The 25,416-nt window shown below is 38.2% G+C and overlaps 3 protein-coding genes across 4 annotated transcripts in view; 1 reads left to right on the top strand and 2 right to left on the bottom strand.

Annotated features, from left to right (window-relative positions):
- Nucleotides 1-676: 676 nt before the first annotated feature.
- LOC120423367 (elongation of very long chain fatty acids protein AAEL008004-like) lies at nt 677-2,120 on the top strand. Its single transcript, XM_039587143.2, has 3 exons — nt 677-1,342; nt 1,398-1,641; nt 1,700-2,120. Exons 1-3 carry the CDS (start codon nt 1,028-1,030, stop codon nt 2,023-2,025), a joined length of 885 nt encoding a protein of 294 aa, XP_039443077.1. The 5' UTR covers nt 677-1,027; the 3' UTR covers nt 2,026-2,120.
- Nucleotides 2,121-6,117: 3,997 nt separating this feature from the next.
- Nucleotides 6,118-7,269, bottom strand: LOC120423368 (elongation of very long chain fatty acids protein AAEL008004-like). Its single transcript, XM_039587144.2, has 4 exons — nt 7,107-7,269; nt 6,859-7,049; nt 6,658-6,795; nt 6,118-6,603 (listed from the first exon to the last, which is right to left on the bottom strand). Exons 1-4 carry the CDS (start codon nt 7,162-7,164, stop codon nt 6,193-6,195), a joined length of 798 nt encoding a protein of 265 aa, XP_039443078.1. The 5' UTR covers nt 7,165-7,269; the 3' UTR covers nt 6,118-6,192.
- A 3,793-nt stretch (nt 7,270-11,062) lies between these two features.
- The window catches only part of LOC120423374 (small G protein signaling modulator 2-like), a 50,276-nt gene continuing 35,922 nt past the window's right edge, over nt 11,063-25,416 (bottom strand). The window contains exons 2-14 of one of the 2 annotated variants that reach the window (XM_052710153.1): nt 24,746-24,966; nt 23,867-24,039; nt 15,820-16,039; nt 15,530-15,751; nt 15,166-15,475; nt 14,923-15,108; nt 14,722-14,861; nt 14,497-14,656; nt 13,509-14,440; nt 13,322-13,446; nt 12,227-12,406; nt 11,886-12,163; nt 11,063-11,825 (exon numbers count right to left, since the gene is read on the bottom strand). In XM_052710153.1, coding sequence (XP_052566113.1) covers nt 11,737-11,825; nt 11,886-12,163; nt 12,227-12,406; nt 13,322-13,446; nt 13,509-14,440; nt 14,497-14,656; nt 14,722-14,861; nt 14,923-15,108; nt 15,166-15,475; nt 15,530-15,751; nt 15,820-16,039; nt 23,867-24,039; nt 24,746-24,966 — 3,236 coding nt within the window. In that variant the 3' untranslated portion in view covers nt 11,063-11,736. The remainder of the gene's footprint in view (nt 11,826-11,885; nt 12,164-12,226; nt 12,407-13,321; nt 13,447-13,508; nt 14,441-14,496; nt 14,657-14,721; nt 14,862-14,922; nt 15,109-15,165; nt 15,476-15,529; nt 15,752-15,819; nt 16,040-23,866; nt 24,040-24,745; nt 24,967-25,416) is intronic. The other variant, XM_052710154.1, reaches the window with a different exon arrangement.

Here is a 25,416-nt window from a genome sequence, read left to right as displayed (position 1 = left end):
ATTGCAATAACAATCAAATAACAAGAAAATCATAACGATGAATAACAAATCTCGTTATAAATAGTTATTGGCCTAGTATTTTCAAATATCAAATATTGTTATTCCCAAGTTATTTCCGTCTGCTCGGGTCTTCTTGAAGTTGAAGTGCAGGATAAAATAATAACACTTTTTGTTATTTAAACAGGGTTTATTATTGAAATATTATTAATTTTGTTATTACCGTCTGCCCGGGAAATCAGCTTAAGAAGCTTAGAGTCATTCTACTACCTTTTTAGGGGTCTTCCATTAACCAACACTGAAGGTGTCGGAGATTGTCCTACATAGTTGACACACAATAATCGAAACCAAAAGTCTATGTTTGAAATTATTTTTAACAAAAAAATGGAGAAATTCTTTGAAATTAAATCTTGATATTTGGACGCGTCGCCTGCAGAAACGAAAACAAATGACGAAAACTGTAATAAAAACAAATTTCATCGCTAAAACAGCAATAAACACAATTTTTATTTAAGAATTACTTATAATAATAAAAATATAAAATTTCGTTTCTGCACGCGGCGCGTCTAAAACCCCTAATTTCCACAATTTTTTTATATGTTATGAAAAAATTCTCGAAAAATACGACACACAATATTTTTCGGAGAAATTCAATCAGAACTGCCTCGAAAATGGTTTCAAATTGTCAAATCACTTTGAAAACCAAACAAATCATCATGAAATTCCTTCGTTGCACAACTTTACTAGATCTAAAACAGATATCTTACACTTTGTAACTTTAACGTGACATTCTTATACTTACTGTGTCGTTAATGGGAACGTCCACTCAACTGTGTGCAACTATTATTCACTTTCACTCGATTGGCAAGTTCAACAGTTTCGCAGCGTGGTATGGAAATATTTCAGCAAAGGTTTTGAGAACAGTTTTCACTTTTTGAACGTGCCATTAAGTGTCGATGGAGGATACTATAAATTCATCATGATTCTTTCCGATTGGGATCAGTCGCGCTAAGAGAGTAAAATAGTCAAAATGGCTTTAGTGGTACAGCGGGTGTTTGATGAGTACCATCAGTACATGAAAGAACACCGAGGTAAGGTGGCTTTAATGATGTTGAGATCCAAATTTTACTTGAAATTTGAAAATTTCTTAGATACCAGGAGCGCGAGTTTACCTCTAACCAACGAGCCATGGCCGGTGATGATTCTGATTGCAATCTACCTGTTCGTTGTCCTCAAGGCTGGTCCAGAGTACATGGCAAATCGCAAACCGTTCGATCTCAAAAATGTGATTCGAGTGTACAACGTCTTGCAAGTGATCGCCAACGGAGCGTTCTTCGTAACTATAGTAGGTTTAATCTTGTCGGCGCGTGAACTCAAAATTACTAGATTGTCTATTTCAGATGTACCTGTTGCTGCAGCGACAAAACTTCTCCTTGGTTTGTCAACCCGTAGATTACAGCACCACCAGGGAAGGTTTTCAGGAGCTGTACCTATCCTATGGCTATTTTCTGCTCAAGGTTCTGGATCTTGCCGATACAGTATTTTTTGTGCTTCGAAAAAAGCAATCTCACGTGTCCTTCCTGCACGTGTACCACCACGCCGTAATGGTACTGATGACGTATTTAGCTGTGGTGTTTGTTCCTGGTAAGATCACTGGGAGCAAAATTGAAACTTTCTGACCAAACTATCGTACCAATTTTAGGGGGTCATGTGTTCATGCTGGGCGTGTGGAATTCGTTGGTTCACGCCGTCATGTACTTTTACTACTTTTTGGCATCCTACCAGAGCCAGGACACCATCTGGTGGAAGAAATATCTGACCCGGCTGCAGCTGGTTCAGTTCGTCCATCTGGGCTTTCACTTTGGCAGGCCTGCCCTTTCCGGAATGGACTGTGGCTTTCCGAGGATTTGGCACTGGGTTGGCTTCGGACAAGCCATCTTCATTTGCAGCATGTTTCTGGACTTTTACGTGAAAGCTTACGTGGCGAAGAACCGCAAGGGGAGCTCAAAAAGCACGAAAATGAGGTAGGGGGTCATGCTAAAGCGAGCCAGTAAACTAATTGTAGAGCGCAAGTTTTAATGTGTATGTAAATAAAAGGAACGTAAGTGTAACGTATTTGTTGATTATACCCGAAAAAACCAGCACGGGGCATCGAACTGTGGCTATAAACGTAAACAACCGGATTTGTTTTGTCAAAGATACTACACCCAGAACTGGACATCGGCATACGAGAAGAGCACGATTCGGTAGTAAAATGATACTGTGTGCGGACTGAGAGGATAAATCCCGAAATTACCGAGAGTACTTTTACATGGGTTCATCATCAAAACAAAGTTCATCTATCGAAAAAAAGTATCGGTACCGAGACTCGAACCCAAGACCTTTGGCATATTGAACCGTGCCTTTGCCGTATAACCACGGTTCGGTGACTAAGTGGCGGTCATTTGTCCATATAAGCCACTCAATAGCATGAACTGTTCCAATGAACGAATGAACACACGAGAGGACTATACTCTCGCAAAAAAAACACTTTCCTCACGTTTCATTTTGTGAGGACTCGTTCTTTAACTTTGCGTGTAGAATTGGAGACTAATGAAGACGCACACCCAAACGGCGGTCGCATGATTGTGATGCATGGCGGCATGAAAGTATATCAGAATCTGCATGAAAACTGTCCTCATGCATTTTTTGCGATATAGGGGTATGACATTTTTGCCCGTTACCGACAATTATCGACATTACCGACGGCTTTTTGGTTGTATTTCACAAAAAAAAACCTTAACAGAACGAGGATTGAACCACCAACTTCTTGGTTATTGGTCAGACACGCTACCACCGCGCCATAGGGACGTGGCGTTACATCGTGCTGCCACCTGGTTTTTTGAGGTGCAAGAGTGGAAAAGTGCTGAGTCATCGTCTAAAAATAGACGGCGTCCTATCTCACCCAGCAAAATTAAGTCGATAAAGTAGTCGGTTTCGATGAGAAAAAGTGGAAAACGTGGTCTAAAAATAGCGACGCCATCCCCCTATGGACGCTTGATGGAATGTGAGTGAAAGAGCACCAACATATTCTTCTCTTTGGTGTGTTGCTCTTGGACGGGCCAGCTTTATATGTGTTGGTGAGAACTGCAGATCGCTGAAATATTTACACGCGTGCAAAATTGATCTACGGGCTTGCTGCAAAAAATGTTATAAAATGTGACATTTTCTGCAGCGAATTCACTGTTGCAGATTTTTAGATATATATTTCCTTTGAGTGCATGGTACACAGCAAAAAAAAAGAGTAAATTTGGAAGGTGTAATTCTAGATGGTTGAATATTACCTCTTTTGTTAAGTAATTTTACCTCAATTTAGACTGAAAATGCGACATTACACCAGAATAGTGGTAAAATTACACATTTTCAGAGGTAAAATTACACATTTTTTCTGGCATAAAAGATGTACCCCTTTCCAGATGCAATATTACCATGATTTTTTTTCTGTGTACAGTAAGGTGGAATCTAGTTATATGGGAAAATTGAAAATCTTAAAAATTCAGGCCCGTGATACTGACGTAGCTTGCTGAAGCCGCCACCAAATGTTTGGTGGCGCTGTTTCGGGAATAACATTTCAGAGGGTCACAAATCAAAATATAATAAATCTTATTTATTTATTTTTTGAAAAAATCCTGTAGCTGCTCAGAATGATTCTTTTTATAAGGCTTTCTAGGCCCAGTGAAAAAAATATAATTTAACTCAAAAATGACGAACTCCTCGTCACAGTGTCCTGATGCAAACAATGATCGAGCTGTAGCTGTCACAGCCCTGCGAAGTATGTTGTCTGACATATCGGGCAGCCAGTCAAAAAAACCAGCTAGAAGTCGCCTGACAAAAAAAAATTTGCTAGAAAGAGATAGGAAACCTGATGCAAACAAACGTCCAGCTGTCATGTAAATTTTCTTTCAATGTGTTGGTAAATTTGTGACTAGAAAGCCTTATTAAAATAAATAAAAAATGCCGCCAACAACAATATATGCTTAGCATCAGGTCTCAGGCAAAGCTTCCCAGCAGGTGTATTTTTCAAATCCTCTGAAATGTCTTCCGCAAATTCTTATTTGGCCAATGAACTTACAGATCATCATAATATTAATTTAAATCTACAATTTGAGGCGGTTAAACCAATATGTGAGCTCAACCATGTTGTTGGGAAACCTTAAGAGCGAGTCCACGAACAGGGCATATCCCATTGTTAGGGACGTTGTGGAGCTCACCAATCTGCCTGATTTAGGGGTTGTTTGAACTTATACAACTAACATCTGGGCTAAATATGAGCACTCTAGCTCAATGGAAAGTGGAACAAATCTGGACACAACTTTTGAACTTTTAAATACCTAAAAAATGAAAAAAAATTGCAACTGAGACAAATTTCAATTGAGTCTCAAAATTCTTAAACAAGGCTTAAAAATGCTACAAAATGAAGGGTGAAGCATCCCAATTGTTCAAATCCAACGAAACTAATTTTGTTGTTTTGTGTCTATTCTAACTGAAACCAATAAAAAATATTCAAATAGTGTGCAAAACATTGCTGAAATCACTTCCCAATCCACCCCATGTGTCCCGATTTACCCCGGATAACGAAACAAAAATAAAGAAACAAAATATTTCCATCCTTTCGATTTTGCACCCTTTTCGTCATGTTACTCCCCATAATTTTGACACTAGACACCAAAACTTTAGTACTTTTAAGGCTTCAGTGACATTGTATGCAGATGACAGCCGTAGCATCCCCATGAAAAAAGGCTATCCACTTTTGTCAAAAACGAGTTATTAGAACCAGGTGGTAGAGGATGTGGAACACATCTTTTGAAACTTGAATTTCACTAAAATACTGTGTTTTGATTTGGCTGCCGATGCGAAAAACCAAACGGATAATATGCCACTCTTATGGAAAATTGCCTTTACGGAGATTTGGTGACAAACACTATAACGCGTTTTTCTCGGAATACTTAATTTGGCATAATAGTCGAATTTTCAATTATAGGTAGTATATGTAAAATTCTTCTACAAACAACACAAATAAAACCATTTTTTTATTTATGCATTCTGAATCAAGATTTGAATGTTTCTAAAACAAACTTGGCCGTCAAACCGTTGTTGGAAATGATGACTTTCAGAGCCTTAAGCAAGATTTTTTTTACTAAGGAAAAACAGAGAAAGATGGTTTTGTTCCTTCAAATCTTAAATAAAAATTTCTATGAATGTTTATTTATTCGTCAACTGGGGCGAATCGGGACTACAGTCTGGATAGGGACAGCACGTTTTAAAACACTTAAAATCGTCGGGACCGTGGTGTAGGGGTAAGCGTGATTGCCTCTCACCCAGTCGGCCTGGGTTCGATCCCAGAAGGTCCCGGTGGCAAATTTTGAGACGAGATTTGTCTGATCACGCCTTCCGTCGGACGGGAAGTAAATGTTGGCCCCGGACTAACCTTAAAAGATTAGGTCGTTAGCTCAGTCCAGGTGTAGAAGTCGTCTCCCTGGGTCCTGTCCTGGTGGAGTCTCTGGTAGGCAGTTGGACCAACAATCCAAAGGTCGTCAGTTCGAATCCCGGGGTAAATGGAAGCTAAGGTGTAAAATGAGGTTTGCAATTGCCTCAACAATCAAGCCTTCGGACACCTAGTTTCGAGTAGGAATCTCGCGTAAACTGCTGTCCCATTTCGCCCCATGTGTCCCGATTCGCCCCAGATGACGGTAGTTAATTCGGTAGTTGATAAATTTGTAAACTTTAGATCGGTAAACCATCTGTCAAAATGAACATAATTTTACCGAAAGTCGGTAGTTAAATGAACAACTGTGAACGATAATGACTATCGAATTTCGGTAAGATTTCACCAAATTTGTTAGTCAAAAATATAATTTTCTCGAATGAATGCTATGTACTGAAATCAGGTTGTTGAACTTTTTCTTTTGCTTTTATAAAAACATATCCAAATGTTTTAAAATATTTATTTTTTTATGTTGAAGACATTGCCAAGCCTGCTTAGGATTCGTTCAAAAATTACGTCAATGAATAGAGGAAGGGGAGGATTTGTTTGGAGGATCTAGGATTTGTGACAGCCCATTTAAAAGGTGTAGTAAAAGTTCGTAATAGGGGGGTGGGAGGCGGGGGGGCTCTGGAATTCCCGGTAATCTGTAATCGTAACATTTGAACAAAACCTTACTTAATTTTCCGCTTCAGATATGCCTTCTTGTAGAAATCAGCAAACATCGCAAACATAAACACGGCCTGAACCATCCCCAACCAGAACCAGTAGACTGGAATGCCACAGTCCAGTCCCCGCAGGGCCGGCTGTCCAAAGTACACCGCAAGCGCCACAAACTGTCCCATCTGCATCATCGTCAGGTACTTCTTCCAGCGGACATCCTTGACTTGTTCCGGTCGGTACACCGTCATGAAGAAGTAAAAGTACATCGCCGCGTGAACGTACGTGTTGAGCAGTCCCAGCATCGAGCAGTGTCCAGTGGGATAGTTGCGCATAAAGATGAACGGAACGAGCACCATCACCGCGTGGTGATACACGTGCAGAAAGGACACGTGGCTTTGCTTTTTGCGCAGCACGAAGAAAACCTACGAATAGATAGATGATATGCGAGGAACGCTTCTGGGACTTGTGAGATTAACCGTGTCGAACAAATCGGCCAACTTGAGCAAGATGTAGCAGTACGCCAGCTGAACCTCACGCATAGCTAATTTACTGGTAGACTTATCAAATGGCTGACAAGACCAGGTCCAACCTTTTGAAAGCAAAATATGTGTGCCCTAGAAAAATTAATTTATTTGTTAGCATTAAAATAAAGAATTACCAAAATCTTGTAAACTTACATAACAAGCCAAATAAACATTCGCTGCAACCTGTAAAACGTTGTAAACGAGGAGAAGCGTTCGAAGGTTGAACGGTTTCCGATCCTTCATAAGCTTTGGTCCCAAATTAAGGACAAAGTAGAGGTATCCACCAACGAGTGCAACTGGCAGCCATGGAGGATTTATTATAAACAAGTCCGTTGTTCGTGGATCTAAAAAGAAAGTTCCCTCATTATTGAAACAAACACCTCAAAACTCACAACATTAACCTTGAGTTTCGTGATAGTACTGGAAGCCTTGATGAACGTATCTGAGCACTAGAGCCATAACGTCCTAAGTTCTGGGTTCTGGGCGAAAGCAAATTGCAACACTTCTGGCCAATCGCGAGCAACAAACTGCGGTTCGAATTGTACCTGCAAAGCCATCGACGCCAACCTTGCTGCGAGGAGAATTCAATTAAAAAATTGTGAATAGTTTGACCCCCTTCGAACGGCAAATCACGTTATATAATTGCTTACCGATAACTATACACGTAGAGCTGACAATTTTTTAAATGCTGTTAAAATTACAATCAAGTTATTCCGAGATTTCTCAAAGTTCTTTTACAAACACGTTTTTTATACCATTTTTTTACTAGAATTATTTGATCACCAATACCTTTTGTCCATAGAAATTGTTTCAAATCATTGGTTCATCCAAAATTTTGGGGGCTATCCATACAATACTGAGTTTACTTGGAGAAGAGAGAGATTATGGGATAATTTTTAAATAATACAAATAACATCAAAACCGGAGACACTCAAGATTGTTAAGTACAACGCTTTTACAACCCTTTTTGTCATTCTCACTGACAAAAGGCAATAAAATCACTCATAAAAGGACCTGAAGTTAAATTAATTTTATCGATTCGAATTCTCTGTGAGGCTGTATCTCAGAAACTAAATGCCCGATTTTCAAAGTATGAAAGAGAAAATTGTAGAAATCGAAAATGTATAACTTCCTGTAGCTATAACTTGAGAACGATACATTTTATAAAAAAAATGTCAAGAGCAAATTAAATTTTGCTTCAAAAAATATTGTTATTTTATCTTATTTTTTGTTTGAGTAGGTTTTTTGATAATTTCCAAAATACTCGATTTAAAAAAGAAATCCTATCTCCTAAGCACTGTGGCTCAGAAGATGTCTTTTTTAGTTCCCTAAAACATTAAAAAAATTGCTGTTTGAATAATTACGTGGTTTGGGAATTTAAATTTAAATGATAAAAAGATAAATAAAAAAACGGATTTTTTAGCGTGTATTTTTTCCAAAAAGTTTCATTCAAATCAAAAAGGGAAATATTAAATCACGAATCACGAAAAAAAATACGAAGTTGTATATATAGAGAACTGCGAAATACTAGAATAAGCAATGCCCCCTTTCCTCTAACTATCCCCCTTATGTGGACTTTCTTTAAACACTCGCAGGGTGGCCACTCAAGTCGGGAAATCGGGAAAGTCGGGAAAAAGTAGGGAATTTGCCAAAATCCACGAAAAATCGGGAAAAAGTCGGGAATTTGGGATTTTCTGTTAGAAAGTCGGTAAAAGTCTGGAATTCCAAGAATCCTTGTTTAAAAATTGTTTTCTAACTCTTGAATAATTTTGAAATATTTTGCACACCTTTGAAATTAATTTCACTCAATTCCTCTTCAGCATCTAACATTAAATTTCGGGTTCCTTTCACTATTTCAATCTATATAAGAATGAAAAGGCTTTTTAAGACCTAAGACATCAAAGACTCTAATGAATATTGAATGAATATGGTGGCATGCATTTGACTAATTTTTTATAATATTTTTTAATGAATCAACAGATTGTTATTTATTTTTGGCTATGATTATCAAACAAAAGGTAACATCTAACTTTGAACATCAACAAAGCCAATATGAAAAGAGATTAATTTCGACGATTACATCAGCGTATAGTTATGTTTCTGTTTAATTTTGCCACATTGCTTGAGTATTAAAGAAAACAAATCCAACAAGATTGGCTATAGCTTTTATTTGTAGTAAATATTTTTGAATCCTAAACTAAATTCATTCAGTCATTTCAAATATTGTTTCGAAATGTTTCATTCCCTTAAACTTTTGTGTGATTATGGGTGCCACAAATATGGCTGGTAAAAACTTTAAGCAAAGTTTTTTTTTGTAATTACAAGTTTTTTTAAATATTGTTATTATGAAATTTTCCTCCTTTTGTGCTCTCAAAATTCAAAATTTGTAAAAAGTTTAAGAAGCCTTCATTTGATAATAAATTCATTAGCCAACGTTATACAATGTACTACAAATAGCATGTAAAAGACTTTTTTTAACATATTTCCTTTTAAATGACGGGACAAATTGAATTTAAATTTGTGTTGGCTTGATGAATCTAATAAGAATTTGTTTGAGTTATTACAAATAAGTTTAAAGAACTTTTGTCTTAAACATTTGTATAAAATAAGTGGTCAAATATAAAATGTTATCAAATTTGAATTTTCATTGACTTTCATTTCATTTTTGACCATTTTAAAAACAAACATTAAAATAATGGATATTGTTGAGATTTTGATTATTTTTCAAATTATTTCTGTAAGTTTTTTTTAATAGTTTTTTCTTACTCTTGCTAGTGCCTTAGTTAAAGAAATAATTGTTCCTAAATGGATTATGATGCAACACACAGCTGTAAGGAACTCCAAAACTCTGTTATGCACTTCAAAATAACTCATTGTATCTTGATTATTCACCAATAAAACCGAAATGAAATGAAAAATTATTTTTCAAAGACTGATTTTTTATGTTTTTACCCTGAATTCAAGTATTTTGTTTTACTAAAACTGTCAATGATTTTTTTTTTTGAAGCGTTGTGCGATGATTTATATTGACTTTTCATAAAGGGTTTTTGATTTGAAACCATTCTTTAGATAAGAAATACATATTTTCTTAGGTTCTGGAAAAATCGGGAATTTGAAAATGGGATTTGAGTGGTCACCCTGCACTCGCAAGCTCTGTTTCCAAGTTTGAAATAACCAGCTGGTGAAAGGTAGTCCACATCTCAGCTCAGGAAAATAACTTTACACGAGTAATGCTTAGAAAGCGAAATAAATGAATTGAAATGTTTTTTTTTTTTATTTTGTTTGATGAACTTTTCGTCCATTGAATTGTAGATCCTAATTCAAAAAATAACAATAATTTTCAAATGGGGTAAAATCAAGATCTAGAGAAAAGTTATGGCGGAAATGTAACCAATAAAAAAAAGAATAGTTGCATTGAAAGGCCATTTGCGTAAACTAATATTTATTTTATTTCCAATTTCTTTGAATTTCAATTACCTTACAAATTTTGCATTGTATTAGCGAGTGTGAACATTTTAAACAACTCTCATGATGGAACAGAGTGGGTAACCCGGGACAATCTTTCAATTTATTGTGGTAAACAGTAGAACCTAGCGAATATCAAGAAGTTATGTGGAACTAGTTATAGTATTTTGGATTCATCGTCAAGCTAACAGAAAATGGATGTAAAAAGATTTTTCCGTAAATGAAATTTCGACCAATTTGGAAATACTTATTTAAAGTTACCAAATAATTGTCATTTTGGCAATTTCAAACTAAAGAAGTACTTCCAATGCAAGCCGTTCTCCGTGTCACACTCGCCGTTAATGGTTAATGTCTCAATAAATACAATATAGGTATTCTTTGTCGTGTACAAACAGTGTATCTTTCTATAGGCATATTTCGCCGCTCTCAGTTCGCAGCTCCGTTGTTTGTTTATTTTACTTGGTTGTTACTATTCCTTTGTTTGTTTGTTTGTCCTTTTGTTTTTGTTAGCAGCTACTATTGGAAGATGTGTTGTGTATTGATACCTTCAACTCGTTTTGCGCCAAAACTGAGCTCTTTTTTGACAGTTTTTTTTCTGTTGTGGTTTCATTTAGTGTTTATGTTTTTTGTGACTCATAAGATCCAATTTCCAAGATATTTTGTATGTTTTTTCTCTCGTGTTTTTGACAACAATATTGATTCATTTGTAGATAATATATTTGTGATCAGGGTTAGAATATATAAAGCGGACAAACTCAACTATATAAACGGGTACGCTCTTGGAGCCTGCTAAAAACCATTCACATTTTTTTTTTGTTTAATTCCACTGTGTAACAATGTTTTTGCATAGATGACACTTCCTGTCTCGAGTTCAGTACTTGATAGTTGTATCTTTAGATAATAAATATACGTCGTGAACTATAAAATAGCATCTATTGTTGACATAATATATACTTTTTAACAATCTTTCTAAAACAATTATTTAAAATACGGCTTTCTTTACTGGTAAAACAATGGGTAGTTCAATTCACTGTCTATAGGTGGTCATTCTAAAGGATGTATAAATATAGGAGTAGCTAAAATTGGTTAAGTACTTGACAGTATACATGAAGGTTAGGTTTACTAGTTTCACTTAATAGGGGATTAAACATTGACTTAGGTTTTTGCTCTGACTGTGGAAGGTCAGGTAAGATTCATCGGTATGAAAATCAAACTTTACTGTATAGATAGTTCTCACTTGTTTGGATTAATGTTTGTGTATACGAGAAGGTAACGGTGACATATATATGTGACAGGACATTGACATCTTGCTCTTGTTACAATATATTGTTTAGTGTGATTTGCTTACAATGATGTGCAATACTTGTGTTGCTTCCATATTTTTAGTTTGTATTTTAGGGTATTTGTTCTAAATATAACAAGTATGCCTCATCTAAAGTAATACGAGCCCCACGGAGAAGCACTAGTGTTTGGATTCCAGTCCAAGAGAACTGATCCACAGTTCTGATACCAAATTGGTGACGTCAATATGTTACAACATCTCTATCCATTACCACTCAAAACACTCTACTTATTCTCAATAATTGTTTGCAGCTGCAGAACCAAATTCCTAGCCAGCTTTAATACTGCGGGTGTGTTGTGCCTTTCTGCCATTTCTAAAATGAAACAAAGTTATTAGAAATCACAACATTTCACAATTCGAGGTCCCTCCATACCATTGAAAAACTTGATGATATCGGTAAAGTCCATACTGTTCGACAGTATGATGTCGCGGTACGTTTCCAGCAGGGCCAGCGCCAGGAACAGCACAAACTGGCCCGAGGCCACGTGCTTGGCCGCCCAGATGCACTCCCACACGCAGAACATGTCCGCGTAGATCAGCTCGCGCTTAAAGTCCAGCAGGAACCACCGGTAGCAGAAGTAAAAGTGCGTGTAGTCCCCGTGGGCATGCATCAGGTCGTACATTTCCGAGTCCAGTATTTGGATGAGCGATCTACGGAAAAAGAAGTATGCTCGGTATCAACAATAATCGACCAAATCTTCTTGTAAAACATACCTCATATTGGCAAAGTGCATGTCCATTGCGCCCCCGTTGGGGAAGTTTTCGATCATCCGTTCCATGAACCGGCAGAAGCAACCGTAGCTCAGCGACTCGTCGTCGAAGATTACCAGCAGGGGTGCCACCAGATCGCACATGCCTTGCATGTAGCCCACGTCCAGGTGTTCCCAGACGTAGCTGAGGGAAATTACATTGTTTGAAACATCTTGCAACTTCAAATGTAATAAATATTAATACACTTGTCAGTAGAATATTAATTAAACATTACTTATCAATATTTTCACACAAAATAATGTTTTCAATTGAATGATGTAAAAAGAATTTGGCTAGAATTTGCAAAAGTGTCAAAAACTTTACAAATACGCTCCCAATTCAGTGTCCCGAGAACTGATTTAGTAGTAGTTTATTATTTCTTGTTTCTTGTTTCTTGTTTCTTGTTTCTTGTTTCTTGTTTCTTGTTTCATGTTTCTTGTTTCTTGTTTCTTGTTTCTTGTTTCTTGTTTCTTGTTTCTTGTTTCTTGTTTCTTGTTTCTTGTTTCTTGTTTCTTGTTTCTTGTTTCTTGTTTCTTGTTTCTTGTTTCTTGTTTCTTGTTTCTTGTTTCTTGTTTCTTGTTTCTTGTTTCTTGTTTCTTGTTTCTTGTTTCTTGTTTCTTGTTTCTTGTTTCTTGTTTCTTGTTTCTTGTTTCTTGTTTCTTGTTTCTTGTTTCTTGTTTCTTGTTTCTTGTTTCTTGTTTCTTGTTTCTTGTTTCTTGTTTCTTGTTTCTTGTTTCTTGTTTCTTGTTTCTTGTTTCTTGTTTCTTGTTTCTTGTTTCTTGTTTCTTGTTTCTTGTTTCTTGTTTCTTGTTTCTTGTTTCTTGTTTCTTGTTTCTTGTTTCTTGTTTCTTGTTTCTTGTTTCTTGTTTCTTGTTTCTTGTTTCTTGTTCTGCTAAAATTGTCATTTGTTTAATTTCCCGATGTCGGGACCATCTAAAACTAAAAAAGGCTAGCATTGCTGAAATTAATACTTCTTAGAAGAAATTGGCCCGAACAGCCCTAATGACTCTTAAGGAAAGCAATCAAATTAAAAATGAATTATCTTTAAATACTACTCACGTGCAAATAACGTTTCTCAATTTGTCCAGGTTTTCATTAGCAAAGTACCAATAATTGCGATCACACCGCTGGACATCCTTCTCAATACGGTGCAAATTTAGTCCAAATGATTCCAAAAGTTCGCTCTAAAACGAAGATATTTCATTCAAAAAATTTAACCATCAGCTTCCAACCTGATGCTGCTTACGCTGTAAATTCCGCCGTTGGAGCTGGCCGGCGACACACACGCCGACTTGGGTTCCTGCAGCGCGTCCAGCTGAGTCAGTCCTCCCTCTTCTGGCAGCGCTTCCAGCGTGTTGTTGTTCGGTTCCTTAGCCTCGTTCAGCATGGTCACATCAATGGAAGCGTCCGTCACAATCACAGCCCGCGGATGTCCCGGCGATTGGATCGAACCCAGATCGTCGTCCTCCTCCTCTTCCTCACCCTCGCCGTCCGCATTGTCTCCGTCATCATCTTGCAGGACAGCTTCGTTGTTTGTAACTGGCAGCAGTTCGTTTACGTCCACAAAGTCGGCACCCACCGTCGCGTACGAGGAGTCCGACGGTGAACTCTTGTTGCTATCGATATCTTTGCCGTGGTCCGAAAGGGGTAGTTCGAGCCTGTTGGAAGCTTCTTGCTTTTCACCCTCTTCGGTTTCTGCTTTTTCGGCTTCTCCTCCAGCCGCGTTTGACTGTTTCCGTTTGGAGCTCTCCTCGTCGTCGTCCACTTCCGGTTCCGACATGTCGGAGAACCCATTCTCCTCAAACACTTCGTTGTCCATCTCCTCCTCTTCGACGTCCTTGCTTTTGTTCTCCAAGCTCCCACTGCCCGAGCTGAGCTTCGCAACGGCGACCGCCGTTTTCTCCTTGTCCCTCTGACGGACAATCGCTTCGACGGCCAACCACTCGCTCATGGTAGTCTCGTAGTAGTGCTTCGTAGTTTCATCGAGACCCGCTCGATCCTCCGGTGTCGTCCCGAAGCTGTAATGTCCCAAAAGGTACGGCCAAACTTCCTTTCGAATATCGTGCTCAACGCCACCGTAGTACACCAGCCGGTAAACCTCCTGATCATCAGCCACCACTCCGTTCTCGTCGTGCAGTCCTTCCCACCGCGATCGGGTCAATCCCTCCTCGGCACCAACTGTAGGAAAATCATTTTGTACTCAGAGATGCTAACCTCCATCCATCAATACTTACTCTCGGGTGTAATACGCCCGTTGACCAGTCCCGACAGATGAGTTCGCACCGTTGATAAGTGACGGCAGTACGCGAGCCAGCCGTAGAACGCCCGGGATATGATCTGTCTCTTCATGGTTGAGCAAACGAGGGCAATACTGGTCGATTGGTTCGTAGCCGGCTGGAGTCAATGGAAATACATTGTACCAATTACCGAGCTTCAAAAACGAAAGTAAAGGTACTTACGTTCGGACTATCGATCGACATGGCATCGATCGAGAGGCTCTTGCTGGAGCAGTCACTGCTTTCGTTGGTGGAACAGCTGCTCAGCTGCGCCCGGTAACGTGGACTGGTACGTCCCAAATCCAGAATGGAATGGGTAGCCACTGAGAAAAAAAAGGTTGAGATTGAGCACCATTCATCATATTAACCCCTTCAAACGCTTACAAAACTCCTCCGTATTGCTCTTGTTGACAACACGGAACACGTAGTCTATCGGTAGCTCATCACTCGTTGCGGCCTCCAGCAGTGACGGCAGCGGTCTACGTCGAGATTTGTGTGGCCAGGGGAAGATTCTTCCGATGCCACGCTGTGACCACAGCGGTGGATCCAGCTGCCCGTGGGGAAGGAGACCTGCAAGTCGAGTTATTGTTTAACTCTTCAAAGTACACAAATTCGAAGAATACCAACCAGTTTCCAAACAACTCAAAAACGCTGCCATGTGTCCACCCTCGGGAAAGTGAATCGGTGGCCGCTGAACACCGTCCTGCCCGACCAGGATGACCGTACCGCCAGTGTCACCACCGCGAGCCTGATGGCAGTGAACGTACACGATCTCGTCAACATTCACGTTCAGTGCGTACGCCCAATACGAACTCTTATCGATGGCTTCCGACTCGGTGTACCCGTTCATTAGCTGGTTCGGTGTCCACTTGATCGTCAGCGATTGAACCGTCTGGTGCAAGCTGAGATAGCCGGGCATCGGCTCGCTGACCTCTTTCTGCAATATCAACGTTACAATAACCCTCCATACATTCACGTTCATGAAACTCACCGGTAGCACGAGGACGTTGTTCTTGCCGTAGAGCAGCGTGGCGCGCGAGTTCTGGTGCAGCGATTCCACGTAGTCCTTCGAGGCGGACACCAGCGAGTTGGACTTGAACGACGCCATGCTGCCCTCGTCGGAGCTGGTGTGCAGGCTGCGCTTAAAGTTCAGCATTGGACGGCGAATCGCTGGCGACGTCGGATTGCCGGAGCTGATTCGATGTCGTTGGACCTGAATGGTAACCGAACCGAACAGGCGTCAACAGTCTGCAGTTAAAAGCACACACATCGCAAACTTACCAATTCGTCGGCCGGTGGATCGGTCCAAAAGTGATCCGCCGTTTTGGCACGTGAGTAATCCAGCGCGCACGGTCCCACCAGCAGCGAGCTCAGGATGGAACCGTAGTCGGGGTCCGCCACGAGCGAGTCGCGTTCGTAGTACCGGGTCGCGTTCGTCACCAGGTGGTCGATTATGCGCGATAGCTTCTTCTCGTACAGGGCCAGGCGGATCCACAAGAATCTGAGGAAGGGATTTTTAAGATTTGCTTAGAAATAATTGAAAAAAAAACTGGCTGCGAAAAACATAATCTTCAATTTCACCAAACATGTTGAATATTCATGATCCACCATGCTTCTCCACCGAATGATTTTAAAGGAAACAATTGGATGGAGACGCATGGCTATAATCCATTTTTGCTTTTTACGAGTTTTACTGGTATAATCGTGCATATCATTTCTAAAAATATAATGGAATGATAAATAATTCTCTCAGCCGTGGGAATATTTAAATACGTAGGATATCAGAGGCAAACGAAACTGTCCTTTGTCAAATCTTTGCATCAAAGGTTTTCATCCCAAGTTTTCAGAACGATCAGTTTTTTTTTTGTAACATTGTTTGCGTTTTATTGAATTCTTAACACTTGAGGGTATACTTTCCAATCAAGATTAGTTTGAGAAGGTGTTTATTTTCTGAAGCAATTATCTCAAAATAACGTGGTAAATCTATACTGGGTTCCTGGGCATTGTGGAATTCTAGAAGAAAATAGCGGACAGTCCGGCAAGGAAATGATCGGAGACTGATTTTATTAGTCCAGAGCCCTTATCTGTTGTTGGGAATTACCAACAGTTCAATTTATTTGGAATACTACAGATACTTCCAGACAGGCAAAAAGATTTATTTTCCCGAATGAGAAGTCAACCGGGAAGTACTGAAATTAGACAAAAAAAATAAGTTTGATAACCGGTTTATTGATCGGCCACTGCCCTTGCAAATATCATTTATTTAATATGGGAAAAACTGCAGATTCAATATGTCGATTTTGTCAAATGGAAACTGAAACATCAGAGCACTTGCCTCGATTCAAAGTTGGATTTCAATTTTTGGGAACGGGGTCTTAAAGCCCTCAGATATAATTAGGTTCCGTCTCAGAAGGGTTATAGACTTCATCAAAAAAGTCGATCCTAACTGGGACAAAACGCAGTAGGGGAAAGTGGGGCAAGTGTAACAAGCTAAGGAAATGCTCGTTATAACCAGACGTGCATCCGCTCTAACTCCTCTTTTAGAAAAACTTGTTTGGCATCACGCGTAGATGATACCCAGCATGTAGTGCCAGTGATTAGAGTACACTAATTACTCTAATCTTTAAGGCTCCCGAAGAGCCTGAGAGGCTATATTATAAACCAAGTGAGATATAGGGTAAGAACCGTTAAGTGCACTCAAAGAGCTTTTAAGAAGTTCTTCTTGAGAGCTAAAGAGAACATTAACATGAAAATGTATCTAAAATCGGGTTTTCCAATGAACCAATATTTTCTACACATTATTTATGCCAAAAACAAAAAGTTTTTACCTGGCAACAAGCACAACATAACTTTAAACGAAAATGCCATCTAGAACAAGCTGAGTGCCGTTAAAAAGAGCTCTTAGTGCCAATGCATGTCTGGTTATAACCCATTAAAAAGTTAAAAAAAATCTGTCAGATTTTATTATAATCATCTTATTCTAGGTCTTGACCATGACTTTCTTAGAACAAGTTTTAAAAAAAATCCTGTTTTTTATGTGAAAAAATGATTTTAAAATTTTTGATTTTCCGTACGTTCTACTCAACTAGTGGGGCAAGACGACCAACCGTTTGGGGCAAGAGGAATAATGCATGAAAAAACATGTTAATTTGCTAACAATTAAACTGTTATCACTTAGATACATCAGATAAGAATGTATTTGAAACGTTTCTTTCATTTTTAGATTAAAAAATAATATTTTACTAAAAAATTGATCGCTTTTACGAAAAAAAATATTACTTGGATGATAAATAGTAAATTTTCATGATATCTCCACATTTTGTATGGACAATTTTTTTAACAGTTGTTTATCAGTTTTTAAGTACTTTCATGTATTTATTTCCCAATAAAATATGTTGTTGCAGCAATTCGTATTTTTTCCGTATGGTACACTTGCCCCACCTAAACAAGATTTTTTAAAAGCTCTCTACAAAAATAACCAAAACATAAATCATACTTTATAATACGTGCAAGTCATTGGTAGGGACACTACTGATCTAGGAAAAATACCATTTTGACAAAATGAGCCATAAACCGAATCCTAAGCCTTATTTTGTACTTTGCAAATATTATAATAAAACAAAGGTTTTGAAAAAAAACTTCATTAAATCTTATGCCCCGTGGCGTTTACGTCGTTTTGGCGGTTATGTGGTAGTAGAATCAGCTAATTGCATTTCTGGCAACAATTCTTCATACTGGAAATAATCATAATTGTAAAAATTACGGCCTTACGAGCGATTGTTCCTCTTGCCCCATATATTCGTCTTGCCCCACCTTCCCCTAAACAGGAGCCGCCTATCACCGTTTCATTGAGCTGGGTCAACCTGATTTTGCTATAAAAACGTTACTTAATCCACCTTTAGGTGGTTGGTGCCTTCCTTACATTCAGTAAAAAAAGCAACATTCCCTCTTAACATGTTCGTCTGCTTTTTTTTTTTTTTTTTTTTTGTTAAAACAAATCTCGGATTAGTTTTCAAAAAGCCGTAAGAGCCATTGGTAAACAAAGCCCTTTTTGCAACGGTACTCGAACTACTTGCGAAAAAACAATTCCAAAAATGCTTAAGATTGTTCATCTACACGTCCTTCAAGTGCTCTACGTTAAAGATCAATGAAATTTTGCTTCAATTTGGAGAAAAATAAAAATTAGTGTCAGAGGTCACGGTGGCTTTTACGGCTTTTTGAAAACTCACCCGAGAAATCAACTTTATTACTCATTTCTTTTGATAGGGTTCGCAGACCTTCAATATTTCTGGACGATGAGGCAAGGCCTGATAAAAAACCTATCCAACGATAGTTCACATGGAAGATTCAGACAATATTTCTATCACAATATCTGAAATCCGGCCTCCAAAAAGTGTATAAATAACACTTAAGTGCTAATAACTTTTGATAGGGTTGTCAGAGATTTGTAAAATATGAAGAACATTGTGGTTTGGAACAACTCGTCTCTTTGTATTCATAGTATTCATGAAGAACATGTAATATTGTATGAAGAAGTATTCATGAAGAACATGTAATAACAAAATATTTCAGGTGATGTGTGCTTTCCTCACATTCATATAGCAAAAAAAGGCCATAATTCCTCCTAGCAAAAATCAAAAATCAAATTATTCACTGCTCTACAGCATTGCTTTGGTGTTCTCGATTGCGAGATTCCAACTCGAAACGAGTTGTCCAAAGACTTGATTGTTGATGCAATTGCAAACTTCTTTTAAACCTAAGCTTCCATCCACCCCGGGATTCGAACTGACGTCGTATGGATTGTTAGTTCAACTGCCACCCAGCGACTCCACCGAAGCAAAAAGCCCAGGGAGACAACATGGACTGAGCTGACGACCTTAGCTCTAGGTTAGACCGGGGCAAACATAGTCCCCGTCCAACGAAAGGCGTTTCTGCGATCGAACTGAGGCCGACTGGGTGAGAGGCAACCACGCTTACCTCTACAACACGGGTCCAGGCCATTCCATCGAACATGTTCTTTAAATTAAGCGTACCAACCAGATTTCTACACATGCTTAGTTTGAGGGGAATTAAAAAGGTGTTTAAATAATACTTAAGTGCTATCTATCTATCTTCTTCTTAACTCGGCTTTTCGAAAGATAGTTCGCTTGATAAGTCCGGAAACTGATTTTATCATCTCTTTGGACGGATTTTCTTAAAAAATACACCCTCTTAACAACGTTCCCTAATTTTGCAAAAATCGTTTTTTAATGTTGATTTTTCAATTTGGTATTTTGTTAAATATCACAATTATGTCTATCTAGAGAGTACCATTATTGCCGTACCAATTGATGTGTTCTATCAAGGGTTAAAAGCCGAAGCCGAATGCCGATGTCAGAGTCGAACTACCTGAGGGTTCGAGCTTGTTACGATATAATAAAACGTCTCTTTCGAGTTTAAGCCGTCACATTGAACGGAGCCAAACCAACGTCTTTTAATGTAATATCCGGATAGCCTAAGTGATTAAAACATAATACCAATGTGAAATTTTTATATAAACTAGTGCGTTGCGCGTATATTATACGTAAACATAATTTTACAAAAACCATCGCAGTTCGTTTATTTATCAAGCCAATTTTTCTATTAGATTTCTCGTTTACTTTTCCAAAAGGTCCTATGTACATAAGAACCCCATGGCTCATTGGTTGTTTTGAAAAAAAAAATCTCGATTTATTATAATTGTTCAAAATCTTTTAACAGGCCCCTATAATCAATTTCAAGTCCATAATTGTTTAAAGCAAAGAGTATCACATATTGATTAATGCATGACTGCATTGTGTTACTAGTGTTAGTAATGTTCAAAATATCTAAGAATTCACAAAAATATATTATTATTAAAAATACAACTCATTTTTGCAATCTGTGGTCTTTAAAAAAGCTTAATAGTGTTACATTTGGGTGGAATCGAAATCAGCAATATATATTTTTTTTTGGTTCTTTCTAGAGTCCAACAGATTAAGGCTTCATCCATAAAGTACGTCACGCTAAGGAGTGGCCGTGGCTGAATGGTTACGGTGTTCGCTTTATAAGCGAATGGTCCTGGGTTCGATTCCCATCTGCTCCCAACGAGAAAGTTAAAGAAATATAAATTCGTGAAACTCCTGAACATGAACGAAAAATCAAAGTTGCTCGAGGCGGGGTTCGATCCCCCGTCCAGGTTGATAAACAAAAAGGCTAACCACTAGTCCATCGTGGCTTGATGAGCTATGACTGGAATCAGGAATACTGTTACTGCTAACTATATACGCGCTGGGTCTTTGTCCGTTTGACAAAGGTTCGGAAGTTCTAAATAACGTTTGAATCTGATTGATGCAAACGTTCTTCAGGGCGGGGCTTGTCGATAAAGCTGAGGTACCTCGCGCTCGGCTAGCCAGCGTAGAATTGGGTCACTGAAGCTCGGCAGAGCTAACACCTTTCAAATGCCTATGCGAGTTATTCGCATGTATAGAATGTCAAATTCTAAAATACATGGAAACAACTCAATTTGTAAGAAGCGACCGCGTGGTCCCGTTTGATTGGTTGCACACACACACACACACACATCCATAAAGTACGTCACGCTAAAATCAGCCAAAATTTACCCCCCCCCCCTCCCCCCCCCCCCCTTTGTCACGCTTTTCCTATACTTACAACACGCAATGTCACACTTGCTCAGGCACCCCCTCCCCCCCTAGAGCGTGACATACTTTATGGATGACGCCTTAGAGCATAGTCTCAATTGCAATCCTTTTGCGTTGTTTTTTTTAAAGATATAAAAAAAATCATATTACAAAAAGTAGGTTTTTCCTAAGGCTACCAACTGTACTGATTTATTCCTTACCATACGGATTTTCGACCCGCTTCGCGGATTTTTAACAGGCCGGTATTTTTGTAGGAAATTTCACGCATAATACGGATTTGTATGGAATTTTAACAATTTTTGAACATTGAATTGTTTTTTCATGTGGCCAAAGCTTTTGTTAATTAGACATTTTAATAGGACCATGTTAATAGGACCTTTTAAAAAAACACTCTAGAATTGTTCTTTTAGACATTCCTTACTAAATATATTTAGCCATTAAAAGATCCAAAGGCTTTCTAAAACTTGTGAAAACTTTTGAACAGTTGAATTAGAGTTTTTTTTTAAAGGTCCTAACAATTTTTGTGTTTCACATGTTAAAGGACCTTTTCAATAAAAAAAAACTCTGGAAAAGGGTTCGTGAAAACACTGAGAACGATATCATTCGTAAAAGCAAACTTGACATTTCGTAAACTTTTGAACGTTTTAAAAAAAAAAAAAAATTAAAGACCATAATGATTTGATTCATGTTACGGTTTATTTTATGAATACTTTTAAACGTGAAAGTCATAGGCACTCTGATAGCATTTTGTGAATTTTGTTAGCTGTAAAAACGAAACAGTTTTATATTTGTAATTTTCAAATTTATTTAATTTATCTAAATAATTCCTTGACAGTTTTTGTTATACAGTAGTTGTTCGGTAACTAGGCGTTATTTTACTGGGCGCTCGATAACAGATAAGCAGACAAACGTCAAAAAATCAAAACAAACCAAAATGACCGAGGGGTTAATGGATGCAAAAATCATATTCAATAAATAAAAAAAACTGTTTTCAAACTTTTGTTTGATTTCAAGTAACAATTAAAAAATATGAAAAGTAAGCATTGTAAATAAATTTGAGTAACTTTTATTTTTAAATTTCATCTGGAAAATATTATGCATCGGTGGTCCCCTCGTTATTTTTTGTTCAGCCCAGTTAACGAGCAACATTTGGTGACTGGGCTACGTTCTCAACCCAGTTACCGAACAACTACTGTACCGTCGTGTCATATCGGCAAAGTGTACGGATTTTCTCTCATCAAGAATTGGTAGCCTTAGTTTTTCCCATACAAACCCCCATTTTAAATACAATCGCTTTGTGCACACTTTTTTAGGCTTGTCTTCGTTGAAGTTGAACTTTTAGCAACAAAATGAGTTGCATTATGAACTTTTTAGAACTGTTTTTGGGCGATGAAAACAAGACAATTCATTACTTCAAAAGGACAGGAAAAATAAGTAGTTTATGCAACAAGTTGCAAAAAGATGATTTTTTCAGCACGAGTCGTACAGTTATCAAACGAGGTTCACCGAGTTGCATAAATACGACGAGTGATCAAGTTTTGCAACGAGTTAAAAACATTTTTTTTTTTTTTTTGCAATTCTGGAAACACCCTTTGAACAGAATTAATGGTGCATTTAGTCAATGAATCGTTCGGATAAAAAAAAAATGTTGAAAGGTATTACTTTTCAGCATTTGTTTTGAAAAGGGTTACTATTCGATTCTTTTATTTTTGGTAGCAAAAAATAGGCTGTTTCTTCGTTCGAGAATGACGGGAAAAGTAAGTGTCTAAATAAAAAAATAAACTTGAGATCATTTTTATTTTCAATAAAATGTTGTGATATTCAACTATTATTTTGATTTGGCTTTGTATTTTTTTAATATCTTTTCTTTCGAATGCATCATGTAATTTCTTTATTGAAAGTTCCAGAATCAACCAATAAACTGTAAAATGGCGCAAGATAACGAAATTACCCATTTCGTATAAATGTTAAATGAAAAATAAACTTGTATTGCTGTCTAAAAATGCAGAAAAGACATATTATTCAAAATTATACAATTTGTACCATGTTTACTGCAAACTGAAGCTTTTCTTTTTTGAGGAACTTGATTAAAATTATGTTTTTTTAATAAGTGAGTAGGCAAAACAAAGTATTTTTTAGTAAAACTTTGCAGTGATAAAGTTTTGTTTGAAAAAGCTTCCAAACAGCAATTTAGTCATAATGAAAATAAAGATTGCTGCAAAAAATTCTAGAATTTTTAAAATAGTCCAAAATAAGTAAAGAAATTAGCAAGCAAAAATATATTTTTTCATAAGCAATTTCACAAACAATTTTAAACAAAAAAAATAATCAAAAAACATATTTTTGAAGTTTATCTTTGTTTATCTTTCTAAAATCAAGGTAATGTACTAACACTAGTTTATTTATTGATAGGACACATAAAAAAACATTTAAAATAAAACTCTAGACTTGAAAGAACCTTAAATTTAAAAAAAAGTTTACATTTTCAGCTTTTATTAAACTTTTGAACCGGCCCGCCAGGTTTAGAAAAGTCAGATCTGGCCCGCAGGGCAAAAAGGTTAGGCACCCCTGCTTTAGACTCTGGTCAAGGTCTAAGTAAAACTAAATTTCAAATTGCATGTATGATTCTTGAGCAACTTTCAAATGTATCGATCATTTTTTTAACTTACTTAACAACCGGTGGTCCAGTTGGGGGCGTAGTCGTCGACACCGAGTGGCTGCTGCCCTTCTTCAGAATCGGTGGCTTGTTGGTGCTGTCACTGCTGGACGAGGAACGCTTGTTCGGATCGTTGTTCTCGATTTCCTGCACCTTCTTGCTAATCAGTGCCGCTTCCGGGCAGTGCTGCTTGTCGTGCGTGGTGTGCATCGGAATTGGAAGAAAAAAAAGAACATGTATGGCAAGAGGGGGCGTTAGTAATGGATTTTCTTTGGGAAGCCGTTGATGTCTCTATATGTACAGCATTTCCACGCGCACCGTCCAAGCATTTACAAATTCTCCCATACTTCATACGTCATAACACACTAATCCACTAGGATATACTATATATATAGCAAACAACCAAACTCTGGGCGCTGTTTGGCCCCATGTAATAATGCTCTCTACAACAGAAACCTCTAAACGTTAGATAGATGTACAGTTTGTCCGAATCGGAAGCCAACATAAAGGAAAAACTCTACATTTCTTACGGTTAAAGGATTGTTAAACGGAAACGTTACAAAACAGTACCTGGTGGGGGAGGGCTTTTTCACAAAATCTCATCACAATCCAATCAATTCGGAGGTCGGAGGTCGGAGGTCTATTCTAGGGAGGAGGTTGGGGTTCAATCGGTGTTTTTTTGCTCTCTTTCTCTCTTTCACTATGTGGGATGGTACTGAGAAGTTAGGAATGGATTCAACATCGATTCTCGGGGACAGACAGGTAGGGCCAGGTCAAGATACAACCATTTGTTGAAGCAGGAAGCAAACTCTAGCAGTTGTAGGAGGAGGGATTCGGGTATAAGGGGTACACGCCACGCAGTTTGCAGCACAAACCAACTCTACCAACTCACCTTGGCCACCTTGTGCAGCAGGGCAGTCGTCGAGGATGTCTTGAACAGGCCGAGGGCCCGCCGACGCAGTCCCTGGGACAGACAGGCCTCCACCGCGGAACAGAGCGACGTAACCGACCCGGACTCTTCGTGGATATACTTTTTGGTGACCGCTTCCTCCATCACCTGCTTGACCTCTTTCTTGACGGTCGCGATTAGCTTTTCTTTAAAATCAATATTATCTGATGTAGTAGCAGGTAGTAGTAGTAGTTTTGGGGGAGGCAGAGTTTTTTTGTTTTTCGTGATTGATACAGCAAAAGTGGTGCATTGTAATGGTGCAGTTCACACGTGGGTGGTGCACAAGTTACACGTGTGTTTATTTGTTGTTGGTTTACCGTAGTACAATATTTTTAAGGGGTGGTTGTGATTTGTATTACCAATGTCAGAAGCCGGTGGTGATGGTGGTGGTGGTGTTACCCGCACAAGGTGCAACGCATGGCCAAATTCAACAAACGGTCGACAATATATAAAAGATGGGAGAATAAGAAACAAGAACGTACATTTACTAAAAACACATTGAAATGGCGGCGGTAGCTTAAAGGCAAAGTCTAATCTCAACATTTGTACATGAATCAAACTAAAAATCCGGTGACTACTGTAAACCATGAAAAAACATTCACTAAAATAACTAA

The sequence above is a fragment of the Culex pipiens genome, chromosome 3 (assembly GCF_016801865.2).
Source record: "Culex pipiens pallens isolate TS chromosome 3, TS_CPP_V2, whole genome shotgun sequence".
In the NCBI taxonomy this organism is placed as follows: domain Eukaryota; kingdom Metazoa; phylum Arthropoda; class Insecta; order Diptera; family Culicidae; genus Culex; species Culex pipiens.
This window is presented reverse-complemented; position numbering and strand designations above follow the sequence as displayed.

What these genes read in the sequence shown, in the direction of transcription:
- LOC120423367 (XM_039587143.2), top strand. Translation starts at nt 1,028, where the DNA reads ATGGCTTTAGTGGTACAGCGGGTGTTTGATGAGTACCATCAGTACATG. An exon ending in GAGCGTTCTTCGTAACTATA is followed by an intron (nt 1,343 to 1,397) that starts GTAGGTTTAATC and finishes TGTCTATTTCAG; the next exon opens with ATGTACCTGTTGCTGCAGCG. An exon ending in AGCTGTGGTGTTTGTTCCTG is followed by an intron (nt 1,642 to 1,699) that starts GTAAGATCACTG and finishes TACCAATTTTAG; the next exon opens with GGGGTCATGTGTTCATGCTG.
- LOC120423368 (XM_039587144.2), bottom strand. Translation starts at nt 7,164, where the DNA reads ATGGCTCTAGTGCTCAGATACGTTCATCAAGGCTTCCAGTACTATCAC. An exon ending in GTACTATCACGAAACTCAAG is followed by an intron (nt 7,050 to 7,106) that starts GTTAATGTTGTG and finishes CTTTCTTTTTAG; the next exon opens with ATCCACGAACAACGGACTTG. An exon ending in ATGTTTATTTGGCTTGTTAT is followed by an intron (nt 6,796 to 6,858) that starts GTAAGTTTACAA and finishes TAATTTTTCTAG; the next exon opens with GGCACACATATTTTGCTTTC.